This window comes from Nipponia nippon, unplaced genomic scaffold (genome assembly GCF_047370975.1).
Source record: "Nipponia nippon isolate SJK-2023a ecotype South Korea unplaced genomic scaffold, ASM4737097v1 scaffold_10, whole genome shotgun sequence".
Taxonomy (NCBI): Eukaryota; Metazoa; Chordata; class Aves; order Pelecaniformes; family Threskiornithidae; genus Nipponia; species Nipponia nippon.
Window position 1 is genome coordinate 30494022 of NW_028262291.1, and position 25587 is coordinate 30519608.

A 25587-nucleotide genomic window follows, 5' to 3' on the forward strand; every position below is an offset into this window, starting at 1 on the left:
AGGATCTCCCGCTTGGGGTCCTGCTGTTCAGGGGGACCAGCAAGCCCTGAAGATACTTGATTTCATTTAAGCTGTAGATTCTTTATGTTTGTGTAAGTAACAATCAAAGAACAGCAGAAAACCTTCAACCCAAGTGTACAGGCACTGAAACTGAGGCAGAGCAGGCCAATGTCCAAGTTTGCATCAGAGGCAACTGGATGGATGTTTCTTGAGTCCTGCTCATGTTTCTTAGTGGCGCTAAGCCACTGCGGGCTCAGTCTCCTCTTCTACCTGTGTAGTAAAAAGAAAGTATTTTGCAAAAGTTGTAGTTAATTAAATTCATCCTGCAAAGAGAGGCTTTTGACTTTTCTTGCATCTTGTCTCGAGCACATCGGTGTGCTGCTTTCCCTGGACAGTAGGCCTCCCCCAGCTGCTGTTTCTCCAAGGGAGCAAGATGGCTTCTTTAATCAGAAAACTGGTAGCATCGCTATAAACCTAAACGTGATGATTTCAGTGACACTTTATCTTCAGTAGTATTTTGGCACATCGGTTACCAGTTCATCAAGGAATATAAACAGATGGCTATCTTGTACTTTACAAAACATCAGTGATTCGATCCTTTGCTAAGGACAAAACTACACCTGGATTTGGACTTCTGCTGCAGTAGAAATACGGGTCATTTTTATCTTCCATTCTCACCAGGAAGGTTGTCAATGTAAAAAAAATTACTTAAATACCTCCTACCCTGACTTCAAAACTTCTTTAAAAAAAAAAAAACACATTTTGCAATAAAAATTTCTCAGTTTTGAGACTTTCTCAGACATGCATGTCTGTGCATGACCTCGCACTTAGCCAACAACCAGCAGTACCCAAATCACGACAGACCCTTTACAAAGTGTGGTTGCACGCTGCAGCAGCCAGTGCCACAGCTTGGTAACGCTACGCCAAGGAGTTACCTCCTTATCTATTTTTTGACCATCATGTAATTGTGTTTTCATAGCAACTTTCTCCTATGTTTCTGTCGCCCAGTTTTTGTTGCTTTGCTCTTACCAGGCTCAGCTAAGCTGCAAACTCTTTGGTGGAGACCCCTCCTCTTCATATTTACAGCATGAGGTAACTCGCGTGCTATTGGCCCTCCCAAATCGTAATTTCAAAGTGCTACTTCTGTTTTAAGAAAGCAGCTGGACACAGGGAAGCTTCTCATAGCTTTACTTCATTTTATTCAGTGGCTGCAGCAGTACCCTCCAGCCTGAGCCTCGGCTGGGCCGGGGAAGCGCCTATGGCCAAATCTCTCCTGGAGGCCTGGCCAGCACCAGTGCTTCTCCCCAGCCGCGGCACAGCTGTGCCCCGTTTCTGGTCCTCTGCAGGGTTTCGGCTGAACAACCAGCTCTACGACATCATCACCATGCGCTACGCTGACAAGAACATGAACATTGACTTTGACAGCTTCATCTGCTGCTTCGTGCGCCTGGATGCCATGTTCAGTGAGTGGCTGCCCCAGTTTTGCTGTGCTTCCTCCCCTCCTGGCCCCCAAAACACACTGTTGTACTCAAAGCACTACTGCCTCCATATAGTTTTAATAATTTATGTGCTTAGGGAATCTAAAATATTACAGCCGCCCCATACAAACACAAAAGAAAATAAGCCATTGCATTTCTCTTTGTATTAGCTAAGGAAAAACATAGCAGAAATACTTGCTGACCATGTGAGTAAATATCTGCACAAGTTTGCACAACACAGCAGGAGCACAATTTGGGTTGCTATCTGGGATCATCTTTACACACACAGTAATTTAATCTACTCTACTTTTGTTTCCTTGCTTTAGGGGCATTCCACGCCTTTGATAAAGATGGAGATGGCATCATTAAGCTCAACGTCCTGGAGGTAAGCTGGTTTACGCCAATATTTCTAACACAAAGTCAAAATACTAAATTTTATTTGTATTATTCATTGCACGCATTCTCAAGGTAGCCTATGAGAGTTGGTCTGAAATTATCATCCACGTGGTAAGAGTCCACAAAACCTCCTAAAAATTTTGCTACCTCTTTTACACAGAAAACACTTGTATCTGTGATCTGCCAGCACCAGCTGCTCTGTAAGACTCCAGTTGGTGCTGAAGGGCACAGCTGCGGACTCTTCAAACCATCTTTAAAGTGCTTCAAAAAACCTTTCAGGTTGTTGTGGTTTAACCCAGCAGGCAGCTAAACACCACACAACCGTTTGCTCGCTCCCCCCTGCCCCAGTGGGATGGGGGAGAGAATCGGGAGAAAAAAGTAAAATTCACAGGTTGAGATAAAGACAGTTTAATAGGACAGAGAAGGAAGGGAAGATAATAAAATAATAATGATAAAAGAATATACAAAATAAGTGGTGCACAATGCAATTGCTCACCACCCACCAACCGGTGGTTATGCTGGTTATGCAACCAGCCCGTTCCCAAGCAGAGGTTCCTACCCCCCAGTTTATATACCGAGCATGACATCACATGGTATGGAACAGCCCTTTGGCCAGCGTGGGTCAGCTGGCCTGGCTGTGCCCCCTCCCAGCTTCTCGCTGGCAGGGCATGAGAAGCTGAAAAGCCCTTGACTTAGTATTAAGAACTACTTAGCAACAACTGAAACATCAGTATGTTAGCAACATGATTCTCATACTACATCCAAACCACAGCACTATACTAGCTATTAGAAAGAAAATTAACTCTATCCCAGCCGGAAACAGGACACTATCCACCCCTTACTCTATACCATCTACGTCATGCCCAGGTCCCACACTTCCCAATACATTCCAATTAATCACCACCACTTTTCCTGTCTTTTGATATATACACGCAGATATTCCCTTAGTCTATTGGCCATCCCAATAAAATGTCCATTGAGTTCATTTAGTCCATGACTTTGGGCTCCATCTGTCATAACAGTCCTTCAGGGCAGGAGAGATGGTGTGTGGTGTTGGATTGTTGCACGCTGAAGCCAGTTCTGGTTCCATTATTGCTGCACTTCGCTCAGTTTCATCAAAGTTCATTCTTCATTAACCTAGGTGATTCTTACTGTAATACCGTTGATATGGCATATAGGCACCATAGAAGTGATGACATACAGTATTATATAGCAATTAACATAATACAATTTAATTCATTGGCTGTTCTCACCCAAAATCAAATCCCTTTGATGTACACATCAGACTTCCCCATCCTTCAACATCACCTACCAAGCGCACCCAGGTCCTTGAGCAAAAGCAATCCCATGGATGGGTTTGCCTTTGCCCGAGGCAAGAATAACGCAGGCTGTCTTCCCCAGCTTGTTTTTCACATGCACTACAGGAACTTTATCCCCTTCTACAGTACATAAGAGTTTTGATTGGGCAGGGCCAGCTCGACTGGCAGATCCCCTAGTGTTGACCAACCAGGTGGCTTTTGCTAAATGTGTATCCCAACGTTTGAATGCCCCAGCACCCATGGCTCTCAGTGTAGTCTTTAACAGTCCATTGTGTCCTTCAATTTTCTCGGAGGCTGGTGCAGGATAGGGGATGTGATGTACCCACTCAGTGCCATGCTCCTTGGCTCAGGTGTCTATGAGGTTGTTTCGGAAATAAGTCCCATTGTCTGACTCAGTTCTTCCTGGGGTGCCATGTCGCCACAGGACTTGCTTTTCAAGGCCCAGGATAGTCTTCTGGGCAGTGGCACGGGCTATGTTTCCAGCCATCCTGTGGTTGTTTCCACCATGGTGAGCACACGGCACTTGCCTTGGCAGCTTTGTGGGAGTCTGATATAATCAATCTGCCAGGCCTCCCCATATTTATATTTCAACCATCCTCCTCCATACCAGAGAGGCTTGAACCGCTTGGCTCGCTTGATTGCAGCGCATGTTTCACATTCATGGATAACCTGTGCAATAGTGTCCATGGTCAAGTCCACCCCTTGATCACGAGCCTATCTATATATTGCATCTCTTCCTTCATGGCCTGAGGTGTCACAGGCCCACTGAGTTAGAAATAATTCACCCTTATGTTGCCAGTCCAGATCCACCTGAGCATTTCAGTCTTCGCAGCCTGACCCACCTGCTGGTTGTTCTGATGTTCTTCAGTGGCCCAGCTCTTGGGTACGTGAGCATCTACGTGACGTACTTTAACAACCAGGTTCTCTAAGCAGGCAGCAACATCTTGCCATAATGCAGCAGCCCAGATAGGTTTACCTCTGCACTGCCAGTTGTTCTGCCTCCATTGCTGCAACCACCCCCACAAGGTGTTTGCCACCACCCATGAGTCAGTATAAAGTAGTGGCCATTTTTCTCCTTCACGCTAGTTACAACAGCTCTTGAGAATTTTGAATATCCTTGGCATGTTCAAACCAGCATGTTCTTGTTGCTATGTCTCCTGAACGTGGTTCAAGTCTTGTTTAGGGTTGAACAACTATTTAAGAATAGCATTGCTACAGGCACTGCGGCTACTCCAACCCCGACAACAGGCATTGCAGCTACTCAAACCTCGGTGACAGGCACAGCAGATGTTTTTTTTTTTTTTAAACAAGGCAATTTAAATCAAACATACTTTAGTTTAAACGTATTAACTGATAATGGGGTTTAACAGTTCTTTACCTTTTTTTAAATCTTATTAAGACGACATAGAAAGTTGCAACTTAAAAGCATGCCTTCTGCTAGGAAGACCACAAAAAACCCCCTTCACTTTTTGGAAGGGAAGAAGGAACAGGAGCAAGAAGCCTAAGACAAAGTTCCCCACTGCCAGTATGCATCATACTAAGTATCAGCAGGCAGCTGCCTTCCAGCTACAGAGACAGTGGTGCCTCAATACAATTTGTTGGAGGATGCCAGCAGGTCTTTCATCCTTTAATTCTAACTCTTCTTTCAGTGGCTGCAGCTCACGATGTATGCGTAACACCGGAGCCAGTGCCCAACTTCATCAAGAAAATGCTCGAGACTTCTGTTTTGAGTAACCAGCTCCATTCATCCCCAAGCGCAAACAAGAGCATTTCCTAATTACCTGCTTCACTCGCCGAGATAAACAGTGCGTGGGAAGAATTCCTTAGAAAAACAGACAACCGCACTCCAGTAGGCAGACCAGCGCGCACATTCTGTAACTACTTTTTAACTTCCTGACATTTTCCTTCGGGCAACAAGGAGTAATTTATTTATGACTGAATTAAGCTTTTTCTGCATGGTAAAGAGATGGAGCCTGCATCGTTATTCTGCTTCTGCTGACAGCTGGAAAAGCCTTCCTTCAAGTCAGGCAAAACTGGGACTGTACTTGAACTGTGAAAGTCAGAGGTGTTTACTACCACCTTGTAATTAGGCATTAACTCTTTGTCCTGCTTTTGATACTATCATTTCAGCCTCTTCATAACGTGGACTGAATATTTCATGAGATTGTGCTAGATTGCATTAATATTATGCATCCCAATCACTTACATTGTTACAGATGTGGCTGTGGAGGTTGTTTCTCTGCTATGCTAGAAACGTGGCAGTAAGGCACAACAGGCTGCAATACCTAGGTACTTCTTGGTCTAGCGCCTCAGCAAAAGTATCAGAACTGAGCAATTCACTCTCACTTTTAGTACCTCCTACAGTATCTTAATTACACATTGGACATTTAAAATGTTTTTTTATTGTAACAGCTTTCTCTGTAACATTGAGAAAGTTGTTTGCCATTCGAGACAGAAAACCTCTTATACATACAAATATCTCTCTCTACACACACACGCTCCCTACCCACGGTCCTATTTCCTGACAGTATGCTGTATTTCTTTATTGTAAGAGGTGACTTGTAGCAGAATCAGACACTATGTTAGCATGACCACTTTGGGAAGATTATGAGAATGTGTAAGTACAATTAGTTTAATTGAAAAAAAAAATAATAAAATCAACTGGATTTTGGCCTAATCTTTAGGGTTGTCTTTTGTTTTTATTTTGAAAGAACAGAGGAGGACGAAACATTGAGCACTCTTCTGTCATTCTCCTGAATATACAGCAGCTTTTGGAGTTTTATGGCAAGCCTGAAATCAGTTTCATATCTCAAAGACTTGCCAGTTTGCTCCTTGAATGCATTACAAATAAAAAAGCACCTGAGCTTGAGAGCTCCATCCTTACCAGCTTTAAGGATTACAGGCTTTCAGAACTGGTGAATCGTTGATCGATACAAAAATGGAAGGAAGAACAAAATGTGCAAGAAGAGGTGTGAAGAGACCAGACTTTGTCAGGAGAACCTTCTACTTAGTTCTCTACTGGTGAACAGTAACAAAGCAATCCACTACTGTAAAGCAAAATTGTAAAAACAAATCCTAGCATCCACTCAAAGTTATTCTGGTAAGGAGCACATTTAACTGAAATGTCATTAAGAAACAGAAAACCTTTTGACTATGAAGTTCTTAATGTTGTCCTGCACTGTAACTTACTCTGAAAGAGTAAGAAAATCCTACAGTTTATCTAAAGAAGAGTTTTTCCTCCTTTAAATTCAACTGTTGTTTCAACACAAATCAAGTTTTTAAGATGACTGGAACAGTAGGAGCCCTGGGTTCCAGCCATGTGTTCTCTCCACTAAGCTATTGTTTTCCATACAAAAATATGGCAGAGATGCTCTTGGTTAGGGTGTTCAGAGAAAAACAAAAAAAGCCAAAAGATCAAAATCAGGATTTTTGATTGGCAACTCAAAACTGGTCCTTAAAGTCCTGCTGAGTGAACCATCAACAGCTCTAGAGAACTTCCCTTTGCAATGGGCCATGAAGCAAGGCAGTCAGTACGTCATCTTGGCAGCACCAGCTGGGTGGACAGTTTCCATCTTCCCTGCCAAACGACTAGGTCTGAGATTCCTGCACATCAGGAGCAAAAACTTCCCACATTCCTGCCACTGCTGGAGCTTCAAAGTGGCCTGATTTTATCCAGTCCTCTTCAAAAAGGAAAAAAATCCAGAACAAAGTCAAGTTCCATCAAATCCTGTGAAGAATCGTTCTACTCAAAACAAAGAAGAATCAGACTGACAAACCATAACAATATAAAGAACTTTTATTTTTCTTTTTTTTTTTTCCTTCTTCCTTTGCTGTGTAAAGTTTCGCTAGTACGCTCACAACTTTGTACCAAAGTGAAAGAAGAAAACCAAGGTCAATCTGTGCACATGTTCTACACAGCCTGAATTATTAAATATTCAATTATATCGTTTTATTCCACTTCCATTCTTCAAAAAGGCTGTTTAACACTTACAGCAAAATGAAATTTGAGAAGCTGGCAGGCGCATATAACAGAATATATACCTACACAGTCTGCTCTTTACTTTCACTATTAAATATTTTACAAACAGTAGCTGAAACCATTTCCTTACCCTTCCTCACATGTTCTGCAACTCTGGACAACTTAGACTGTTTGAATAATAGTACCGTACAAGCTTGAAAACCAAGATTCATCTGTACCTGTGTTTTAATTCAAAAGAAGGGAAAAATATTTTCTCAACACCACATTTTTGTTTCTGGGAACCTGCAGTTTATTGCAAGTTTTCAGTTATCGTTTACCTAATGTGTGCATCAAGAACGGCACTATTTCAAACACACTGCACAGCCAAACTCCTGCTATTTTGCAGAAGTCAGCTCATGCGCTGATAATACGTCTAAAGTCTGCAATCCACACAGAAGTGACACAAGGCAAGCAGAAGCTGGGATATTTAATACATCTTTGTACCAACGGATGCAGCAGTTTTCCCTCTGGCCCCTTCCACACACAGAAGCAGCAGCGTTAGGCCATGAAGTATTTTGCACTGTCAGTTAACTTATTTTTCCCTGTGATTTGAAGGAAAAAAGGAGCAATGAATCTAGACCAATCCTAGCATTGTCTTATCATTCAACACACGCGAGGCTGTTGGGAAAGGTTAAGCTTTGCAGCACATGTGAACTTTAAGTGATCATTTTATGCTACTCACGCCCTCCTTTTGGAGCTTGGGCAGGACTTGGCACGCCTATGGCGCAACAAGTTCTCAGGATTTTGAAAAGAATGATATAAGTGGGTTTAGTAGCGCCTGGCCCATTCGTTGTATCATAAAAGACCATAATACCTCTAAGCACTTTCTGTCCATTGAGGAGTCTCATACCTTAATAAGCCCACTGACACTCCTGCTAAGAGGAAAATGGCGGCTTGCCCCTCAAAGGGCCCGCCATATTTAGTCAGCTGTATACCAAGTCCAGAGCTCATTATTTAACATGTGACTAATAAAATAAACACAGCTAACCACAAAATAAGCCCTCGCTCTATTAACTCTTCCACCCACAACTTTTTACTTGCATAAAAAAACAAACTGAAAACAAAAATAGTCCTGCAACTGGCTTCAGAGGTGCCGTACTGCTTTTTCAGGCAAATATTATTCTGTTAAATGTCACAAATATTCTGCCTTCCCAAAGTTATTACACTCTTCGACTGGAGGTATATCAGGAGTCAAAACCCTAAGCTGCAAGACCAGAGAGGATCTCATTAATGGCTACCAAGCCAATATATTAGTTTACCACCTCTCTTCTGCTACTGCCTCCGGAAGAAGTGAACAGCCATTAGTGAAAGCTGCACTGAATTCCAGCTGAACAGGCAGGAAACTTCCCCACAGAACTCCAGGGAAGCCTAGGGATTTCCACAGCTGCACAAATTCATAGCAAATCCTTTTAAGATATTCTCAGGACAAAGCAGCACAGCATTTTCTTCTGAACCCCTGAGCAACTTTTAGAATTGTTTTTAATTTATGAAACAAAATATTATACACACTCATGCAGCTCTGCTATTTTCCTGCCTCTTATCCATTTTAAGATTCTTACAGTATATCTGAAATGACCTACAAAGTAGCAAAAGACACCATTGCTAAAGCTAAAGCTGGATTTCAGAAGTCCAGACTTTTCAGAAGGACTGTTTTCAAGGACAGATAAGGAAATGTCATGGACTACAAGAAAAGGAAGTCTGCTTCCACCAACTAGAAAATATAAACCCAACAAGCAATCAGGAATGCAAATAAAGTGTAATAACTGTGTTTGTTGCAACACCTAGTGAGAAAGATCTCTATACGTTCCTGAAAACAGCTGAAGGAACGTGAAGAATCACAAGGAAGAAGTAACAAAACCTACTCTCACACGCCATTTTTCAGAAAGCTACAATCACTCCACATGCTTGTCCTCAGGACACACACCTCCAGAGCTTCACTTCAAGCATAGCCCACAAAGGACAGCTTGAGACATTCACATTGTTTATGCCACACTTTTACATGCTCCCTCATTGTGGTTCAAAAAAAACCAGAAAAACTCTTGAACATCAATAATTTTGGAAATGGTTTAAGTATTATTACACAGTCTTCTGCTTTTAGGTCATGAAAAAACCAAATACTCTCGGAGACTCTAGAGCAAGACAGCCTGCATCAGAAAACATTTACACTCCTCAGAGATTTCCCTGAACTTGATTCTCTCTTGAATTGCTTCATCCACAGACCACAGAAAGAAAGGGGGGGAAAAAAGAAAACCAAACCCACAAACACACACCCCAAAAACTAAAACAAAAACACCCTCAAAACAGCCTGGGGTCTGAGCCACATACTGGGGTTTTTTCCTGTCCACAAACAGCTTAATAAAAAACCCAAACAAATCACCACAAAAACACTGGAACCTCAGAGACTTCCATGTCTCTGAAGTAGGATGCTACTGCATCTCATTCCTATTTTACACCTGCCTCACAAAAAAATCATCCATGTCAAGGAATTACAGTGAAATTATGCTTGTCCGCTAAAACAATACAAAAATGGTGTGCTTCAGAGAAGGCCCTGAAGTTCCTTGATTTGATGGCAGAATGGAACATCCATGGGCTTCCCTCAATCAGTTTCTTGGCCTAAAAAGGCTTCTTTATAGTCAAAGAATGAGGCTATAAAACTTACGTGGTCTATGGTTGGCATACCAAGCCTCAAAGTAGTGGTGAAAGAGATGCCCAGTAAAAATAGTACACGCAGTTTTTTTGAACAGCGCTGGATTCATTTATAAGCAGCTCAGTTTCAACACTGGGCTGTCTTTACCTTCTGTTACAGTTTAAGGAAACCTCTGCTTTATTTATGCTGAGCAGCAAGTTCAGCAAAAGTGAACATAAAGCTCCTTGCTAGATTAGTCTCACTGTTTAACAGAGCTCTTTGCTAAGTAAGTGTCGCTATGGGAGAGAGGATCGCAAATGCAAGAAGTACATTTCACTGAATTTAACGGGTAATGTTTGCCACCCCGAGGGACACCTGCAGAGGAATCCTGACAAGTAGAAACAGTCTTCCCCTCTGCGCTGGCTTCTCTGTGGTGCCTTCTGTGCATTAGTAGAAATAAGACTTTTACACACGATATGCATTTTGTATCCTCAGCTTCTGCTTGAGAACTTTAGACTTTAAAATCCTGCTCCATTCTTTCCAGTTGAGTTTTTATGAACTTGATCTAGCCCAAGCCAATTAAGCCAGTTCACAACAGAAACAAAACACTACCTAAGTGGATGCACTTAGACAGGCAGTGTCTTTCCATTTCTCTTGGTTTGCTATGCCATGAAGAAACAGGACTGCAAAGCTCAGTCACTAAGATTCCAAATAAAATCAGGAATCCAATTATGGTGTTGTATCAAAATAGCCGTGGTTATGCTGGTATTTAGCTATAACAAAAGCCGACAGCACTTACTTTTTTCCTGTACATAAGGACCTATATTTAAAAAGACTAAGATTGCAAAGCATGTGAGTGGAGCCACTGTTCTGGCTGTTTTGTTGCTACTGGCATACCTCTCAAGAAATAACTGCTTTCCTCCAAATAAACAAAATACCTCAGGAGGTATAGTATTTAGGGCAGTCTGTCACTGTATATATTGTGCCAGTTATAGCAATTTTTACACAAGGAATAAAAAATAAGTTACAATTAACATTAAAAAAATTAATTTATTCCAGTTCTCCATAAAATACCTTTTCTTTTTATGAAGAAAGTCAAAATGTACACTGGATATTCAGGCTACACTGTTAGAATTTGTGATATTCTGGTTTGCAGAATTTTATTAAAATTGGCTAAAAAAATTGGATACAACATAAAAACAGACATGTCTTAGACACTTAACAGGCTTCAAGTTGAGTTTGCAAACACCAGCACCTATTGTAATCTAAGTTCTCAACACCCCTCTGGACTTCCCAAAGACTCTCAGACTACGCTTCTTAAAAAAAAAAAAAAGAACAACAGAAAAAACAAACAACAAAAAAACAAGGCAGACAAGAGGAGGGAATATTCTTATCTGTCAGTGAATTAAAAACTTGCAAGAATCTTCCATTTGGGCTAAGTCTTAACTGACCAGCCTTATTTCTACAGAGTGCAACACAACCTGCAGTCTCTGTAGCAAGGCATTTCAGCCCCACTCCATTTCTGCATTCCACGTGGGAAAAGAAAGGAAAGACTGGAGTAAGAAACTGGTGTTATTTGGAATAATTCTGACATATAAAATTACTTCCCAATGTGGGAGGTGAAAAGCTTCATGAGTCAATCCTGCTGTCATCCTCAGCATGTCTTTCAATGTGTCCTACAGCATCCTAGGAAAGAACCAGAGAAGTCCGTTAATAACAATAATAATAATGATGATAATAATAATAAAATAACAAAAAAACCCACAAAAAACTTCACAAAAGATTCTTGAAGCCTCAGTGAAAGTGACATTCTGGATAATATATATTTTTTGGCTTAAAGCATCTAAAAAAAAACATTTAAAAAAAAACCAATGCCAAGCTATTAAATCACATATATAAAGTATCTCACATACCACATGATTCAAGGCAAATAAAAAACAGCTTCCTTTCCGATTAGAAGGGCATATCGAATAAACACATCATATCCAAAGCCAGTGCTTAAAGAGAAATTAAGGCTTCTGTTTCTTTGTTCTCAAAGAAACCTCCTTCCATTGTGTATTTTGAAAAGCATTCAACAGGAAGCTAGTTTATATTGCCAAGGAGTAAAATGTGGATTCTACCAATCAGTCTACAGGTAACAACCCTCCTTCCATCCACCCCCAACCCTTTCCACATCACTTAATCCAACTGGCATCCAACTCTTATTCCTTCTTCATTTCTTTTTTCTCCATCTGTACTAACATTTACTCAGAAATTTATGCATTGTACTTTTTTTAAAGATTGTTAGCAAAACCAATCCTGTGTGAAAAATAAACAGCATCAGCATCCACAACAATGAAGGGGGGCAGTGATGGATAAAAATTAAGAGGATAAAAATCTGTTTCGAGACTGATGGTTGTTCATCTTAAAAATAAATTTTTCCTACAAAAAAATTTAACATCTTGAGTATAGTTACTAAAATTTCTTCTAATATTTCAAGAATTTTACCATTTTCATGTAATATTTTAGGATCAAACTGTTTTAAATTGACTGTATCTCAAGTTATCATACTTAGCTGCACTCGTCGTCTGTCACAGGTTGAATTGAACCCTATTAGCCTTGTATGACCGTACTGTGTGCAGTTAACCCTGTTAAGACTAGAAGAATTTAACCCTTTTTAAGAGAAATAGGATCAAGTCCCACAGTTGTGGTGATACAAAGTACTTTATACTACGAAATACAACCATGTCAGTTCAACCACATACCTGCTTGGAACCTTTCCTGGAAGTAAAGAAAGCATCACAGTTCTTCCAACGACATTTTAGGGTCTGAAAATTTGGGTTGGTGTGGTCAGTTAGCAAGTGTTGTTTCAGATGGTCCACAACTCCAAAGATCAATGAACATCCGTGCCACTGGTAGAAAAAACCATGCCAGAATAAGCCAGGGGAAAAGAATTTTAGCAAATGCTCTTCTTCTTGCCACTTGACAATATTCTACCGAGACTGTTCACACACATGCCACCTCCTGTAACTGTTTAATCTTGTTATTCCATTTCCCTTCTCAATGGTCTCTATTCCTTTAATTACAGCTTTACAGAGATTCTTCCTGCCTCTAGCCCAGCCTAGACCATAAGCAAGAATGGCAGGAGGAAGAAAGGAACTAAGTCTTTACAGGATTTAAGCTTACCTGAGACAGAGTCATTGGGAATTTAATTAAACTTATTTAGCAGAGTAAATCAGCTTTTCTGTGTCACTCAGCTGAAGTTTTTGGTTTTAAACAGTTACATGTCACTATCTAAAAATTGCCACAAAAGAAAAATAATTTAAGATGCTGCTACCAACTTTCCCCAAAGCATACAGACATACTAAAGACCACGTAAAATGGAACTAGTGATATATACTTACATTTAAAATGTATATACACATTCTAAAAATATTATTGAATTATAATAAATTAAAGGTCAAGCTATCCAAGACTGAGTAGTGACCACCCCCAGAAAATTAGTCTAAGAACTATAACAAAGGAAGGCTAAAAACATTTTGTTCATTACCCAGCAACGATAATTCTGCATCAGATTAAGCCTCACAGCTCTGACACTGCCATCATAGCATCCAGTGTAGATCTGTAAAAGAAACGTTTATGGATAAGCAAGCTGGGAATAACAGAAAAAAAAAAAAAAAGAAGTAAAATTTTGAAGGAGGCTTCAGTGTAGAGTATATTAGGTGAACAACAATAAAATATCAACATGCAAGGCTTCTAAATTTAAAAAATGGGTCTAACCTAATTCTTTTGGGATTTGCATTCATAGTTTACAAAAACCTACTAACGAATAAGAAATGTTTCCATAACTTTTACACACATGACACTATCAGTGATAGAAGGTCAGAAAACTTTAAAATGTAATGTTATTATCCACTGAAGTGAAAAAAATTTTAGGTGTAAACGTCAAGTTCAATATATTTCCAGGACTTAACCAGTTACATGTATATCAAAAAGGGATGGAGAGAAAGGGTGAGGAAGAACATCAGAATTTCAGAAAGAGAAGCCTGATACAGGTCCTGAAAAGGCAGGCAAAATGACGTCTTAAAAACCACTTTTGTTAGGCCAATGCTCTACACAAAATTGTCCTTTGGAAAGTAAAGGATGTCAGATGCTCGTAATCCCATAAAGAACATTCATCATTAAAAAAAGTCCTCACATAGTACAGAAAACTCTGCAAGCTGAAGATTTCATTTGTTATTTTTGTTCAAGTCCTTTTGTCTCTTAGAAATTCATCACTAGGATATAACAGCCAATCTGCTGTTCGTAAGAGACTACACGTTACTATTAAAGACTACTACAGAAAATTATAATCTTTCACTCATCACTAAGCTTCTCATCTGAACACTTCTTGGATTTGAGAATGCCCAGACCAGACTATTGCTGGGGGACAGTTCAAGTCTCGGACTGTAAGCACAAAGCCTGAGTGCACTTAGCTCGCTCTCTCACTCACATGAGACGTGAAGCTTGGGCAGTATGTATTCCAATTAGTAGGAGATCCGTTCTGTTAAGACTTGATTCTTCTGTTATTACAGAGCATTACTATACCTCTTATTTTACAATCTGAAAGAAACTAATTCCTACACATGCAGGCAAATAAGTGCTTTTAATGACTATTTTAAGTAAGTTATTTATCCACAAGTGCTTTTGAAACATATCTGACAGTGCAAATGCATGAAGAAATCTGTGCAGCTAAATTGATTACATACTGTTGCTTAGGTTTTATCAAAGGTTACTAGAGGTTTGACTGTGGGTGAAGTTTTTCTCCAGCATCTGTGTAACTCTCGAGTAAAAGTCAAAAAGGATTGATGCTTGAAAAGAGGGAATATTTTACTATTTCTAGCCTCTTCATTGCAATCATCCCTGTAAACAGAACTCTTGTTTTAAGACTACAGTAAGCTAGAATGTATTTTTTCCCCAGACAATAATATTACACAAATACAACAAAGTTTTGTAGCAACTTGATTTTTTGGCTGATATAAGTTCCTCTGTCTTAGTCAGACAGCAGGTTGATTTCATTATCTAAAAAATTTAAACTATCTTGTATATACTTGTGGAAATTACAACTTTCTCTTTGAGACCAGTGAAAAGAAGGAAGTTACCATGCTCTTATGGATGGTCATACACATGATCATATCTGTGTGGCCTCCATAGACTTGCAAGCGGTCGTGTGACTTGAAAGAGAGAGAGACAGACATTTTAATAGCGTGACAGTTAATAGCCATTTTTCACAGACATGTAAATGACAGTGCTTCCAAAAGCAGTTTCCTGGGTAGCAACTAAACTCCCCTGGTGGATTCCAAACTTCATAGCCACCATGAAAACTCACTTTTGCTGACATTACTCCTGTGAGTCTTTTTGTCCAACTAAGCACTTGGTCTTTCAAGCAGACAAAACTGACATGTCCCCACTTTTCTGAGCTGTCATTATGTTAGCATAACTCAGGTTTTAAAGAAAATGGTTTAAGTTATATTCTTTAAAACCCATGTATTTTGGCTAGTGAGACAACTACACATTTTGAGTGACAGGAAAGAGAGGGATGGGCCAGAGACCAGTAAGTACAAAGATCACTTCTATTTGACTTCAAAATCGTTAATTAACACATATTAGGTAAATGTCATTAGCAACCATCTATTTTCTTACCTGTAATTCATAAACACGAACAAATTTATCCAGACATGCTGTCACCATCACTTTCCCAAGAATGTTCACAACCGTTACTGCATGGTTATGGCCTTTATAGATCCGCACCAGCTCTCCAGTCTGCATCAAGAAAAAACAAAGGCAAATAGGTGTGATTATTTTTGTTGTGTGTTTGGTTTGGGTTTTTTTGGGTTTTTTTGGTTTTTTGTTTTTTTTAAAAAACAACAAAACAAGAGAGTTTTACCTAACCTAGATAGGGTAGCTAGCTTCAATGCTCACTACTCAAAAAATGGAAACACCCTTTATTAGACTTCCACTTCCTGTGAAGGCACTTCTAGATTATGATCAAATACAACTTATCCTTTTCTTTGCCCAAGTTAACAAAGAGCCATTCCAGTACAACAGAAATGCCTGCCACTATGAAAAGTGTCTACTTCTCTTTCCATCATTAGTTACATGTTCCCACCTATCCTGCAACTAGTACTGTGCTATTAGTACTAGCAGTATTTATGTAGCCACAAGGATCAGCGAGCAAATTTAGTTAAATACACAGAAATAAACAATTTTTTTGTCAATTAAAATTTAACTCTGATAAGTTTCTTAATCTAACTTACTGCATAGCTACATGAATGCTTCTGCTAGCACAGGGGAAAGATGGTGTAAAAGAGGAAGAGAGCAGCAAGGCTAGAGAGAAAGCATTCACAACAGAATAACAGCTTTTGAACCAGCTAGTTTGGAACGCTGTTTGTGTTCCTCAAGTTTTTCCTGTAATAAAGAAACTCTTCCCCCACCAGAATCTCTCACATGGCTTTGCTCTGAACCCTTTCCACATTATCAGCACGTTTGTAGTAATATTTGCAAAAGCAAGATGCCCAGATAAAAAGGCATTGCATATCATATTACAAGAGTCAGCATGATTATGTTTCCCAAGGTGTTTTATCCTCTGCATCCCTCCTTAGTTAGCTATAGTGAGTAGTCACATTGACAAATCATATGACTTCCTTTTCTGGAAGCTATTCTGCCCCACCAGCCAGTCAAAAATTCTGGAAATGCTGACTTTATAGCACAGGAATTCATTGCCTTAATAGCAAAAGTCATTCCAGCTTTATATATGAGACTTACATGAATGTTGTGGGCATGGACAGACTGATCACTGGAGCCACTGAATACCAGATCATTCACAACCTGGGCGGGGGGGGGGAGGAAGAGAATAGTGTTATTTTTGTAACAAATATGGAAATGGGCAAGCAAAACATTTAAGATGCTGTTCAGTTTAAAGTTACACTGTAATATTTCCTAAATTTGACAGTCTTAAAATCAACAGAAAGTATGAGGAAAAAAAACCCCATGCACCAAGTTCTTTACATAAGAGCTAGAAAATGCACTATGCTATCATAATGACTTTTGACGCTTCACAATTGACATTAGAAGCTGTTAACTTGCAGCCCACCAGGCTAACTTGTCCTACCTATAGACTATTCCCAGGGACAGCTCAACAGCAGATCAGGGACCAAGCAAACTGAATGCAGAATGCTGCTCTGCACGTGTACAGTAAAGTCCATTGTTTCCTGAAAATATTGGATGTGCTGTGCACTTATATTCTGGTCACGTAAGACTGTGCTCCTGACAATCTAGAAAGGAAGCTTAATAGATCCATCATCGATCAAGAAGGGACCACAGTATTCTGCCACGCAAACAGGACTAGGATAGTCCACAGGGCAAAAAAGGCTGTGCCACTGCACCATAATATCTAACATGACAAATACAATTTATGGAAGTCATCCCCTATCTGTTACATGGCAGTGGTCACAGCAAAGCAGTCAGACAAGCAATGTTCCAGCTTGTAATCTCAGGAGCCAGAAACCTGTAAATAAGTGATAGTGATTCTTCTATTAAAAAAGAATCCTTCTCCAGAGTTACATTTTTTTCCAGTTTCCTCTGAGGTTTGTACAATCAGGGTATGTGAAAACTAGCTTCATCTTTTCCCCAACTTTTCCTCTGTTGGCAAACTCACATTTCAAGGTTCCCTGAATCTTCTAACAAGATGAAATAAACGTGCTTCCTACATACACACCCCCAACAGTTTTGCTGGGAACATGAGACATGGCAGCCAGCCAGAGACAATTTTCCTATCAAATTACTCAGTCTTTATAATTTAAAATAGAGAAATCTTGTATTTCCTACCACAATCTGCTCACTACTAGATGAGGAAGAAAAAGAAGAAACACATAATTTTAAGCATTCTTTGTCAAAAACGTATTTTCAGAGACACCTGCCTTCATGCAGAGTATAGTCTTGCTGTGACCTTCCAGGGTCCTGAGAAGCAGCCCGTTCCGTGCATCTCGCACGCTGATGGTGCAGTCGTAGGAGCCCACTACCAACAACTTGCGTGCTCCTTCCTGAGCTGTGGCGAGACAGCTCACTGCTCTAGGGCCATGGCATTCAAAGGTATCAACCTGTTTGTTGTTCTGTTGCAGAAGGAGAAAAATGCTGTTTAAGAATTAAAACTTTGCTATGACACTGACTAGACGACTGAGTCCTTTTTGCGTTGTACTTGTTATAGCATCCGATTTCAGTTTAGTAACACACCATTTCAGCAGTAGTAGAGATGCATCTTAACAAGTAAGTTTCCAAATCAAGGAAATAACTCCTTATGTTGGGCTTCGATTTTCTGTCTTTTAAAAAAATATTTCATTATTTAGCAAAGGTCCAGCCAATCCTCCTTCTGAGTTAGAACAACAACAGGAAATAGTGTTATGAGAAAAACGCAAAACAGAATAAATTTGTAAGGATAAGTTTAAGAAGTTAGTCTAGGATCCATGAAAAGAATAATCAGAAAAATAATTTATTTAAATAATGATTTGTATTCACTTTTATCATGGGAACTGTTGATTAAACCTCTTTGCCAGAAAGTGAATGAATCTCTTCTATAACTGCAAAGGGAGCAGGCAAAACCAGCAACACATTAAAGTGTCTCACACTACTTTGATGGGCAAGAAAGGAGAATTCACAAATAATCAACTGTGTCAGAAAAGTCTCATGGCACATGACTGGTAGGCCAGGTGGAACCTTAAGGAAAAACGTGACAACACAGTGGTTAAGAGAGAGGTAACTGGAGGGAAGGGGAGATGGGACAGCTTCATGCACTGACAAAATAAAGGATCAAAAGGGGCTCACAGTGACCATTTATACCAAAATACTTTAATTACAAATATGCTTACTACTCAAGAGAAAGAATGGAAACAAACACAAAGTGGAGAGAAACAGCACTGCAACAGGCTTTTAGGCGCCAATATTTAAACAAGCTAACCTTTATGCTGAAAGTAACCACACTGCCATTTGCAAGGCCTGCATAAAGGATCCGCCATCTACTGTGTAAACAGAGCACTCGATCTTCCAGTTTAAACTGTTCCATGCACTCTCTGGTCTGGCAACAAAAAGAAATATTTAAAGCTTTTCATTAACTGAAAACAATTCAGGGAAAAAAGCCTGAAGTGAATGACAACTTTCACCTACAAGCTGCATTTTTTGAACCAACAGAGCTGGAGAAAAACATGTAAAAATCTGGCATCACATGGCACTTTGATCCTGGTTTTAATCAGATCACTCAATCCTGGTTTTAATCAGCTCACTCCCATCTTGGAGACTTGCCTGTACTTCAATAACCAGTTATAACCCTAAAAGCTTTATTCTAGTCACAACTGCTAATGTACATAGAAGTCTAGCCTACAGACTATCTATCTATATATATATGAAAAATACCCTGTTACATGCTTGGGTTTGAGGAATCCCCATGAAGTCTTCCACAGGGAAGGGCCATGAATCATCAGCTTAAGAGTCAAAAACCTCCAGCAGTTTGCCCCCTGAAGCAGATATTTCACAGAATCATAGAATCGTCAAGGTTGGAAAAGACCCTTAAGATCATCGAGTCCAACCGTCAACCTATCACTGCCAAGTCCATCTATACCATGTCTTCTAGCACCACATCTATCCGTTCTTTAAATACCTCTAGGGATGGAGACTCAACCACTTCCCTGGGCAGCCTGTTCCAATGCTTGACCACCCTCTCGGTGAAGAAGTTTTTCCTAATATCCAACTTAAACCTCCCCTGGCGCAGCTTGAGGCCGTTGCCTCTCATCCTATCACTTGTTACTTGGGAGAAGAGACCGACCCCCACCTCGCTACAACCTCCTTTCAGGCAGTTGTAGAGAGCGATAACGTCTCCCCTCAGCCTCCTCTTCTCCAGACTAAACAACCCCAGCTCCCTCAGCCGCTCCTCATAAGACTTGTGCTCCAGACCCTTCACCAACTTCATTGCCCTCCTCTGGACACACTCCAGCACCTCGATGTCCTTCTTGTAGTGAGGGGCCCAAAACTGAACACAGTACTCGAGGTGCGGCCTCACCAGTGCCGAGTACAGGGGCACTATCACCTCCCTGGTCCTGCTGGCCACACTATTCTTGATACAGGCCAGGATGCCATTGGCCCTCTTGGCCACCTGGGCACACTGCTTCCTCATGTTCAGGTGGCTGTCAACCAACACCCCCAGGTCCTTTTCCGCCAGGCAGCTCTCCAGCCACTCCTCCCCCAGCCTGTAGCATTGCATGGGGTTGTTGTGACCCAAGTGCAGGACCCAGCACTTAGCCTTGTTGAACCTCATACAGTTGGCCCCGGCCCAACGATCCAGCCTGTCCAGGTCCCTCTGCAGGGCCTTCCTGCCCTCCAGCAGATTGACACTTCCACCCAACTTGGTGTCATCTGCAAACTTACTGAGCGTGCACTCAATCCCCTCATCCAGATCATCAATGAAGATATTGAACAGGACTGGCCCCAGTACTGAGCCCTGGGGAACACCACTCGTGACCGGCCGCCAACTGGATTCGGCTCCATTCACCACCACTCTCTGGGCTCAGCCGTCCAGCCAGTTTTTAACCCAGCATTTGCTGGTATTTGCTTTCTAGTCCTTCAAGCCACAGATTGGACGAGCCTTCCTATCATTTATCATTAAAAATCCAGCTTCAGAAAGTCTCAGTCTGCTCTTCCACCTGTCCTCAGAATAGTAGATTTCTGTTCTCTCTATAGCTGCTCTACAAAGAGAGCAGTGCCTTCCATAAGCAATGGAGTTAGAAATACAGCGAGACAAATACGATATTCATGGCCAGACAACCATCCTGCACTTTGTTGTTCCCAAAATTCGGGAACTCATCACGCTGTTTTGGCAAAAACTCTGCTGACAAGCTAGCCAAAAGATTAGGGTAGTAAATCACTTCATGGTTTGCTGTTTATTTTTTTGTTTTTTTCTGCTCCAATCTAATGAGGTATGAAGTGGGGCTCATGTCCAGCTTATATGGGTTTACAAGGCTTTTTTCATTTATATTTGCAAAGAAACACTTGCATAAAAAAGCAGTACATGTTCATCAACAGAGTTGGAGTACCTTGATATTGTAACAGTTGATAGTGTGGTCGCTTGAGCCAGTGTAGAGTGCAGCATTCTTCCCATTTGTCTGAGTGACCAGGAGGCAGTTCACTTTTGAAGTATGTCCTTCAAAGATGGCCACACACTTCCTGCTCTGAAAAGGAAAGCATAGGGTCTGTCAACATAAAGGCCCATAATGCCTCTCGGGATCTGCACCTGACAGAGTAGAGTAGGACAGCTAACAAAAGCAGGACACATGCAGCAATCCATCTCCCCTTACCCCTCTCATAGGGAGAAGGGGTTGGGGAGGAGGAGAAGAGAGGTTTGAAGAATAGAATAAAAAAAATAAAGCGCTTGAAAAACCAGCTGCTTCCTTAACGACACAGTAAGGCTTTACAAAAACAGAATTGCAACCTTGCGACTACAATTAATGTAGCACCATTTCCACAACCTTACTTACAACCAAATTGTAGGCACAAACAGTTTTGTCTGCTGAGCAGGTATATAACAAATTCCCAAAAATCTGAATAGCATTCACTGCAGCCAGGTGTCCCTCAAAGTTTCCCTCTGTAGGTTCTTCATCCTCACCTGGCTCCGAAGACACTTCTGTAGGACAGAAACATATGTACTTTCATTATGTGAACACATGCAAGCAAACACACTACTGTAGTTCGCATTACCAAACAGCAGAACTATTTCATGGGCTCAGCACCTTAAAGTCAGATTTCATTGTGGGTCCCAGCTGGAGCCTGTAAGTGGCAGAAGGCAATATAAAATGCCAGGAAGACCTTTTTGTGATGTTAAGTCCAGAAAGATCTTTAAAACAGCAAAAAGATTGTATTATTGTTTGTCCTACAGCTCTGCGGAGACTGGAGCAGAAGTATTCATGGGGGAGGGGGCAGGGGGATGTGGAGGGGTCAAGGCACAAAGCATTCAATGAGGGATGACATAAGTGAGTATGCATCACTTCCCACTTCAGTTTTTAGTGCAGGTTTTTATCTTCAGGGCAAAATTCCCCTCTGAAAGCAGCCTGATTGAGACTTAACTCGAAGTCCTGCAAGATATTATACACAAAGTACCAGAAGAAAAGCTTAAAAGATATACCTGATGAGTTCTTTGATCCTCTAAGTGATGATATGGAAGTCTGCGTCTCAGCCACACTGTAACACAGAAATAAAGAGTAGCGAGATGGGACTTTGCATGTTCATTGTCAGACAAAATATTGGTGTAAGTAATACTCCAGAATACAAGACTCTGCACTTAGTTGAAAAGAAGCTGTAACAGATAAGCTCAAAAACAAACTTTCCGTGGAGGGCTGCCTTGTTCTTGTATCACAGAAATTAGTAGGTAACAGGACACATTCATTTATTGGACCAAAAAAGCAAACTCAATTTTCATTTTCCCTCTTATTTCACTCCTGAATGGAACTAAAAGTTACTGATGTTGTAAGACTTTCTGAAGGGGCGGGGGGGGAGAGAAGCCTCTTATTAATATTGTTTAATGCTTTACTTTTGAGAGACCTACAACAATCTCACCTTCTTTTCCCATCATCCTTATAATTTGTGCCAATCTCACTGGTAGAGCTCACTTCATCATAACCAGAGCAAGACGCCTCTATGACTGCTTGATCCACAGAGCTGCGTGAATCCCTCTTTGATGGACTGTCTGGTTTCTCGTCTCCTGACTCTGATGAACCAACATCAACCACCTCACACTGGGCTGCTGGAACTTCCACTAGTTCCAGAGAAGCATCACTGTCATTCTCATCTTTGTTTCTTGCTGTTTGAGCAGTAGCTCCATCCTCCTGTCTTGGAGGAGTGGATGTCGTAACTTTTTCTCCTTTAGGAACCCTTCCACCCTTGACCTTCCGGACAGGCTTAGAGTCAATTATATCCTGTTCTGTATCGCTGTTCTCTGGCACGTGGGCTGCCCTCAGAGTTTTCTTCTTCCTTAACTTTCTCCTCCTCCTGTTCCCTTTTTCTGCTGGGACTACAGTGGTTGCTGTCTGTTGCTCGGACGGTTCTGATGACAATTTGGGAGTTTTATCCATTGGCATTTCTAGAAGGACTGAATGCTTTGGAAGAGATGTGCTACACTGATCCAGTAAAAAGCTTTCAGTCACTGTATCATTTGCTTCTCTCTTGCTGAAAACAGACAGAGAATGAGAAGGGTTCTCAGGAAGTCCAGCCTTCCCCCTGTCCGCAGCAGGCTTGTGAACATCTTGATTAGCGTGTTGGAAACAAGCTGCTAGCTCTGATAGGGATATGGTTGCAGAGATAACTGGATACACTGAAGTTTTCTGGTTGGTCTCCTCTGAAGAAAAGAGACTAGTGTTATATTCAATCTGTACAGCAACAAATATTTACACAAAATTGCTTTCCCTGCATTTTTTTGTTTATACTTAGTTGTGCATGTAAAGTACCTATGCCTACGTGTTGAAAGCTATATGCACATGCAGATCTGCTATTTCAGTCAGCTATCCAACCTTTAAAAAACATAGCTGGGGAATAAAATGTTTATCTGTGTACCCAGAAGCAAAGGAAAGAGGCACATCATTCAAGCTGCTGGCTGACTATGCTTTTAAAGTTCTGACAAACAACCTTTGGTGAATCCTACATGGTCAGCTTAAGATGCTACCACCCTTCACTGTGTGCTCCCTTACCAGCTGTCACCACTGCCGTAGGACTGGTATTAACCAATGCATGCCTAATACGTCTCAGCTGCTTTGTGACATACTTTGAAGACCTTGTGCTTAACTCATCTGCATTAGTTATTTCTACCAAGTTACTTGGACCGAACTCAAGGTGGATGAGTCATGCACAACCCACTCTGCAGCATCATACCTTCTATCCTGGGACTGGCAGTGCTGTAAGCCATCAGGGTAAGCTTTTTAGTTCATCTTTGGTGGACTAAGCGATGGGGCAAACATACTCTCCCTGTCATTTTAATTTGAAGTTAATACGAACAAATGAATCCAACCTTTCAACTGAGACAGGCTAAGAGCACAGGTAGCATCTCACAGCTGTTTCCCACACCCTAAAATTCCCCAGTTGCACTTGCAATAACTACAATCCAGAACAGGATGTTTTAAGTTCATTTATTGCAGTGCACTTATTGGGTGAATAAATTATATAAATAATTTATAATATTTTTATAATAACAATTTATATAATTAAATAAATTATATAAATAATTCAATGTGAATGGGAAGCTGGCAGTATTTGAAACACTTCCCTGCTTCAGTCTCTTAAGAAACCAGCAAACTAAACTTACAGCAATACTTAGACAAAGCTGTTGGACCGTTTAACACATCACAGTACAAATTTGATGCTTTAGAATTACACATCCAACTAGAGACAGCTTAAATGTGAACATCATGCCCCACACCTTCCTCAGATGGGAATTTCCAAGATAAAACTAGAACTTGCTGACAGTGTAGGGTGTATCGTATTTAAAGTAAATCAATGGAAAGCTGGTTTTGCCCTGACCCATAACTGTCATACACAGTTGCAACCTGCTAGAAAACCCTCTATACAGAGGAAATGAGTGCTTAGACGAGGTTTAAATGGTTGCTGTATAGAATTACACTGGGAAGAAGGCACACAAACCCTTAAATTCTGAATAGACTTCTAACATCGTGGGTCCCTCATTTCCCACAGGAAGGGGGAGGGAAGGAGCTTGGTCACTTAAAAACAAAATAAACAGTAAAATAAGACTAACCTGCAACTTAAACTGAAATTTCTAAACCCAAAAGTTATTAATTCTCAGCACTTGGACTACTGCAGGTGTTAGAAAAGGAAGCAGGAAATCACCATGGTCATGCAAGAGAACAGAATCACTTAGATCTGCAGGTGGGAGAGATTGCTGGTGGTTAGGGGAAACCAAGTGCAATCAGCTCCTTCAAAGCAAGGCTGAGCTGACCTCCGAGGGAAGCTGACAAGCCATGTCAGCAGATGTTCAACCCCCAGAAAGCAGATAGTCTGCCCTCAGACAGAATTCCTCTCCCTCAAATTACAGAGTTTACTTGATAGTAAATGCTTACTTTCCCCCCAAATTACCAAATTCATTTGATGACAGATGCTCATTTTAAATGTAGCACATATAGGTGTTGATCAATACCAAACCCACATTAATTTGACAAACAAATATCAAAAGAACATTCTTGCTTTTAATATGTCAAAAATAAGTTTGTAGGAAACTGACAAATATGCTAAATGTGATTAAGACATTTTTAAAGTAATTATTTAACTAACAAATACAGCTATATATTGAAGGTTCATCTTTATGAGAAAAAACTAAAATGCCTCTTCAACTTCTGCTGTGCCTGCACAGACAGCAATGAAATCCGAAGATTCTGCAAGCAAGACGCTTTATGCCGCTGCAGCTAGCAACATTAAAGAAAAATGACACCTCTCTTCATTGATGTTTAAGCATAACAGAATGGCACATGCCAATAAAGATGGGAAAGCAAAGGAAAGGTAGTGGCTTTCTACAAGCTAAGTGTTAACAATGCAAACAAATGCAAAAGCTGATTCTGCCCCTTCCTCCAGTTTACTTTAGTGCACACCCCTAGAGCTTCATAATCCCTGTCAAATCCTCCAAAAAGAGATGAAGCAAAATTCACAATACTACATTAATGTAACGTAACACAATGGAATACAGGAAATGCAATG

General features: G+C 40.7%; 2 protein-coding genes across 6 annotated transcripts in view; one reads left to right on the top strand and one right to left on the bottom strand.

The window, feature by feature from the left end:
- The window catches only part of CAPN3 (calpain 3), a 41231-nt gene extending 32905 nt beyond the window's left edge, over positions 1-8326 (top strand). For all 3 annotated transcript variants that reach the window (XM_009473760.2, XM_087746314.1, XM_087746315.1), the window contains 3 exons: positions 1347-1463; positions 1805-1863; positions 4843-8326. In XM_009473760.2, the coding sequence (XP_009472035.1) occupies positions 1347-1463; positions 1805-1863; positions 4843-4869 (203 nt within the window). In that variant the 3' untranslated portion in view covers positions 4870-8326. The remainder of the gene's footprint in view (positions 1-1346; positions 1464-1804; positions 1864-4842) is intronic.
- The window catches only part of ZNF106 (zinc finger protein 106), a 45358-nt gene continuing 26742 nt past the window's right edge, over positions 6972-25587 (bottom strand). For 2 of the 3 annotated variants that reach the window (XM_087746305.1, XM_087746304.1), the window contains exons 11-22: positions 22450-23227; positions 22019-22074; positions 21375-21520; positions 20934-21068; positions 18809-18925; positions 17775-17966; positions 16621-16683; positions 15499-15618; positions 14958-15029; positions 13367-13438; positions 12582-12728; positions 6972-11523 (exon numbers count right to left, since the gene is read on the bottom strand). In XM_087746305.1, coding sequence (XP_087602431.1) covers positions 11467-11523; positions 12582-12728; positions 13367-13438; positions 14958-15029; positions 15499-15618; positions 16621-16683; positions 17775-17966; positions 18809-18925; positions 20934-21068; positions 21375-21520; positions 22019-22074; positions 22450-23227 — 1955 coding nt within the window. In that variant the 3' untranslated portion in view covers positions 6972-11466. Of the gene's footprint in view, positions 11524-12581; positions 12729-13366; positions 13439-14957; positions 15030-15498; positions 15619-16620; positions 16684-17774; positions 17989-18808; positions 18926-20933; positions 21069-21374; positions 21521-22018; positions 22075-22449; positions 23228-25587 lie in introns of those variants that run through there. The other variant, XM_087746306.1, reaches the window with a different exon arrangement.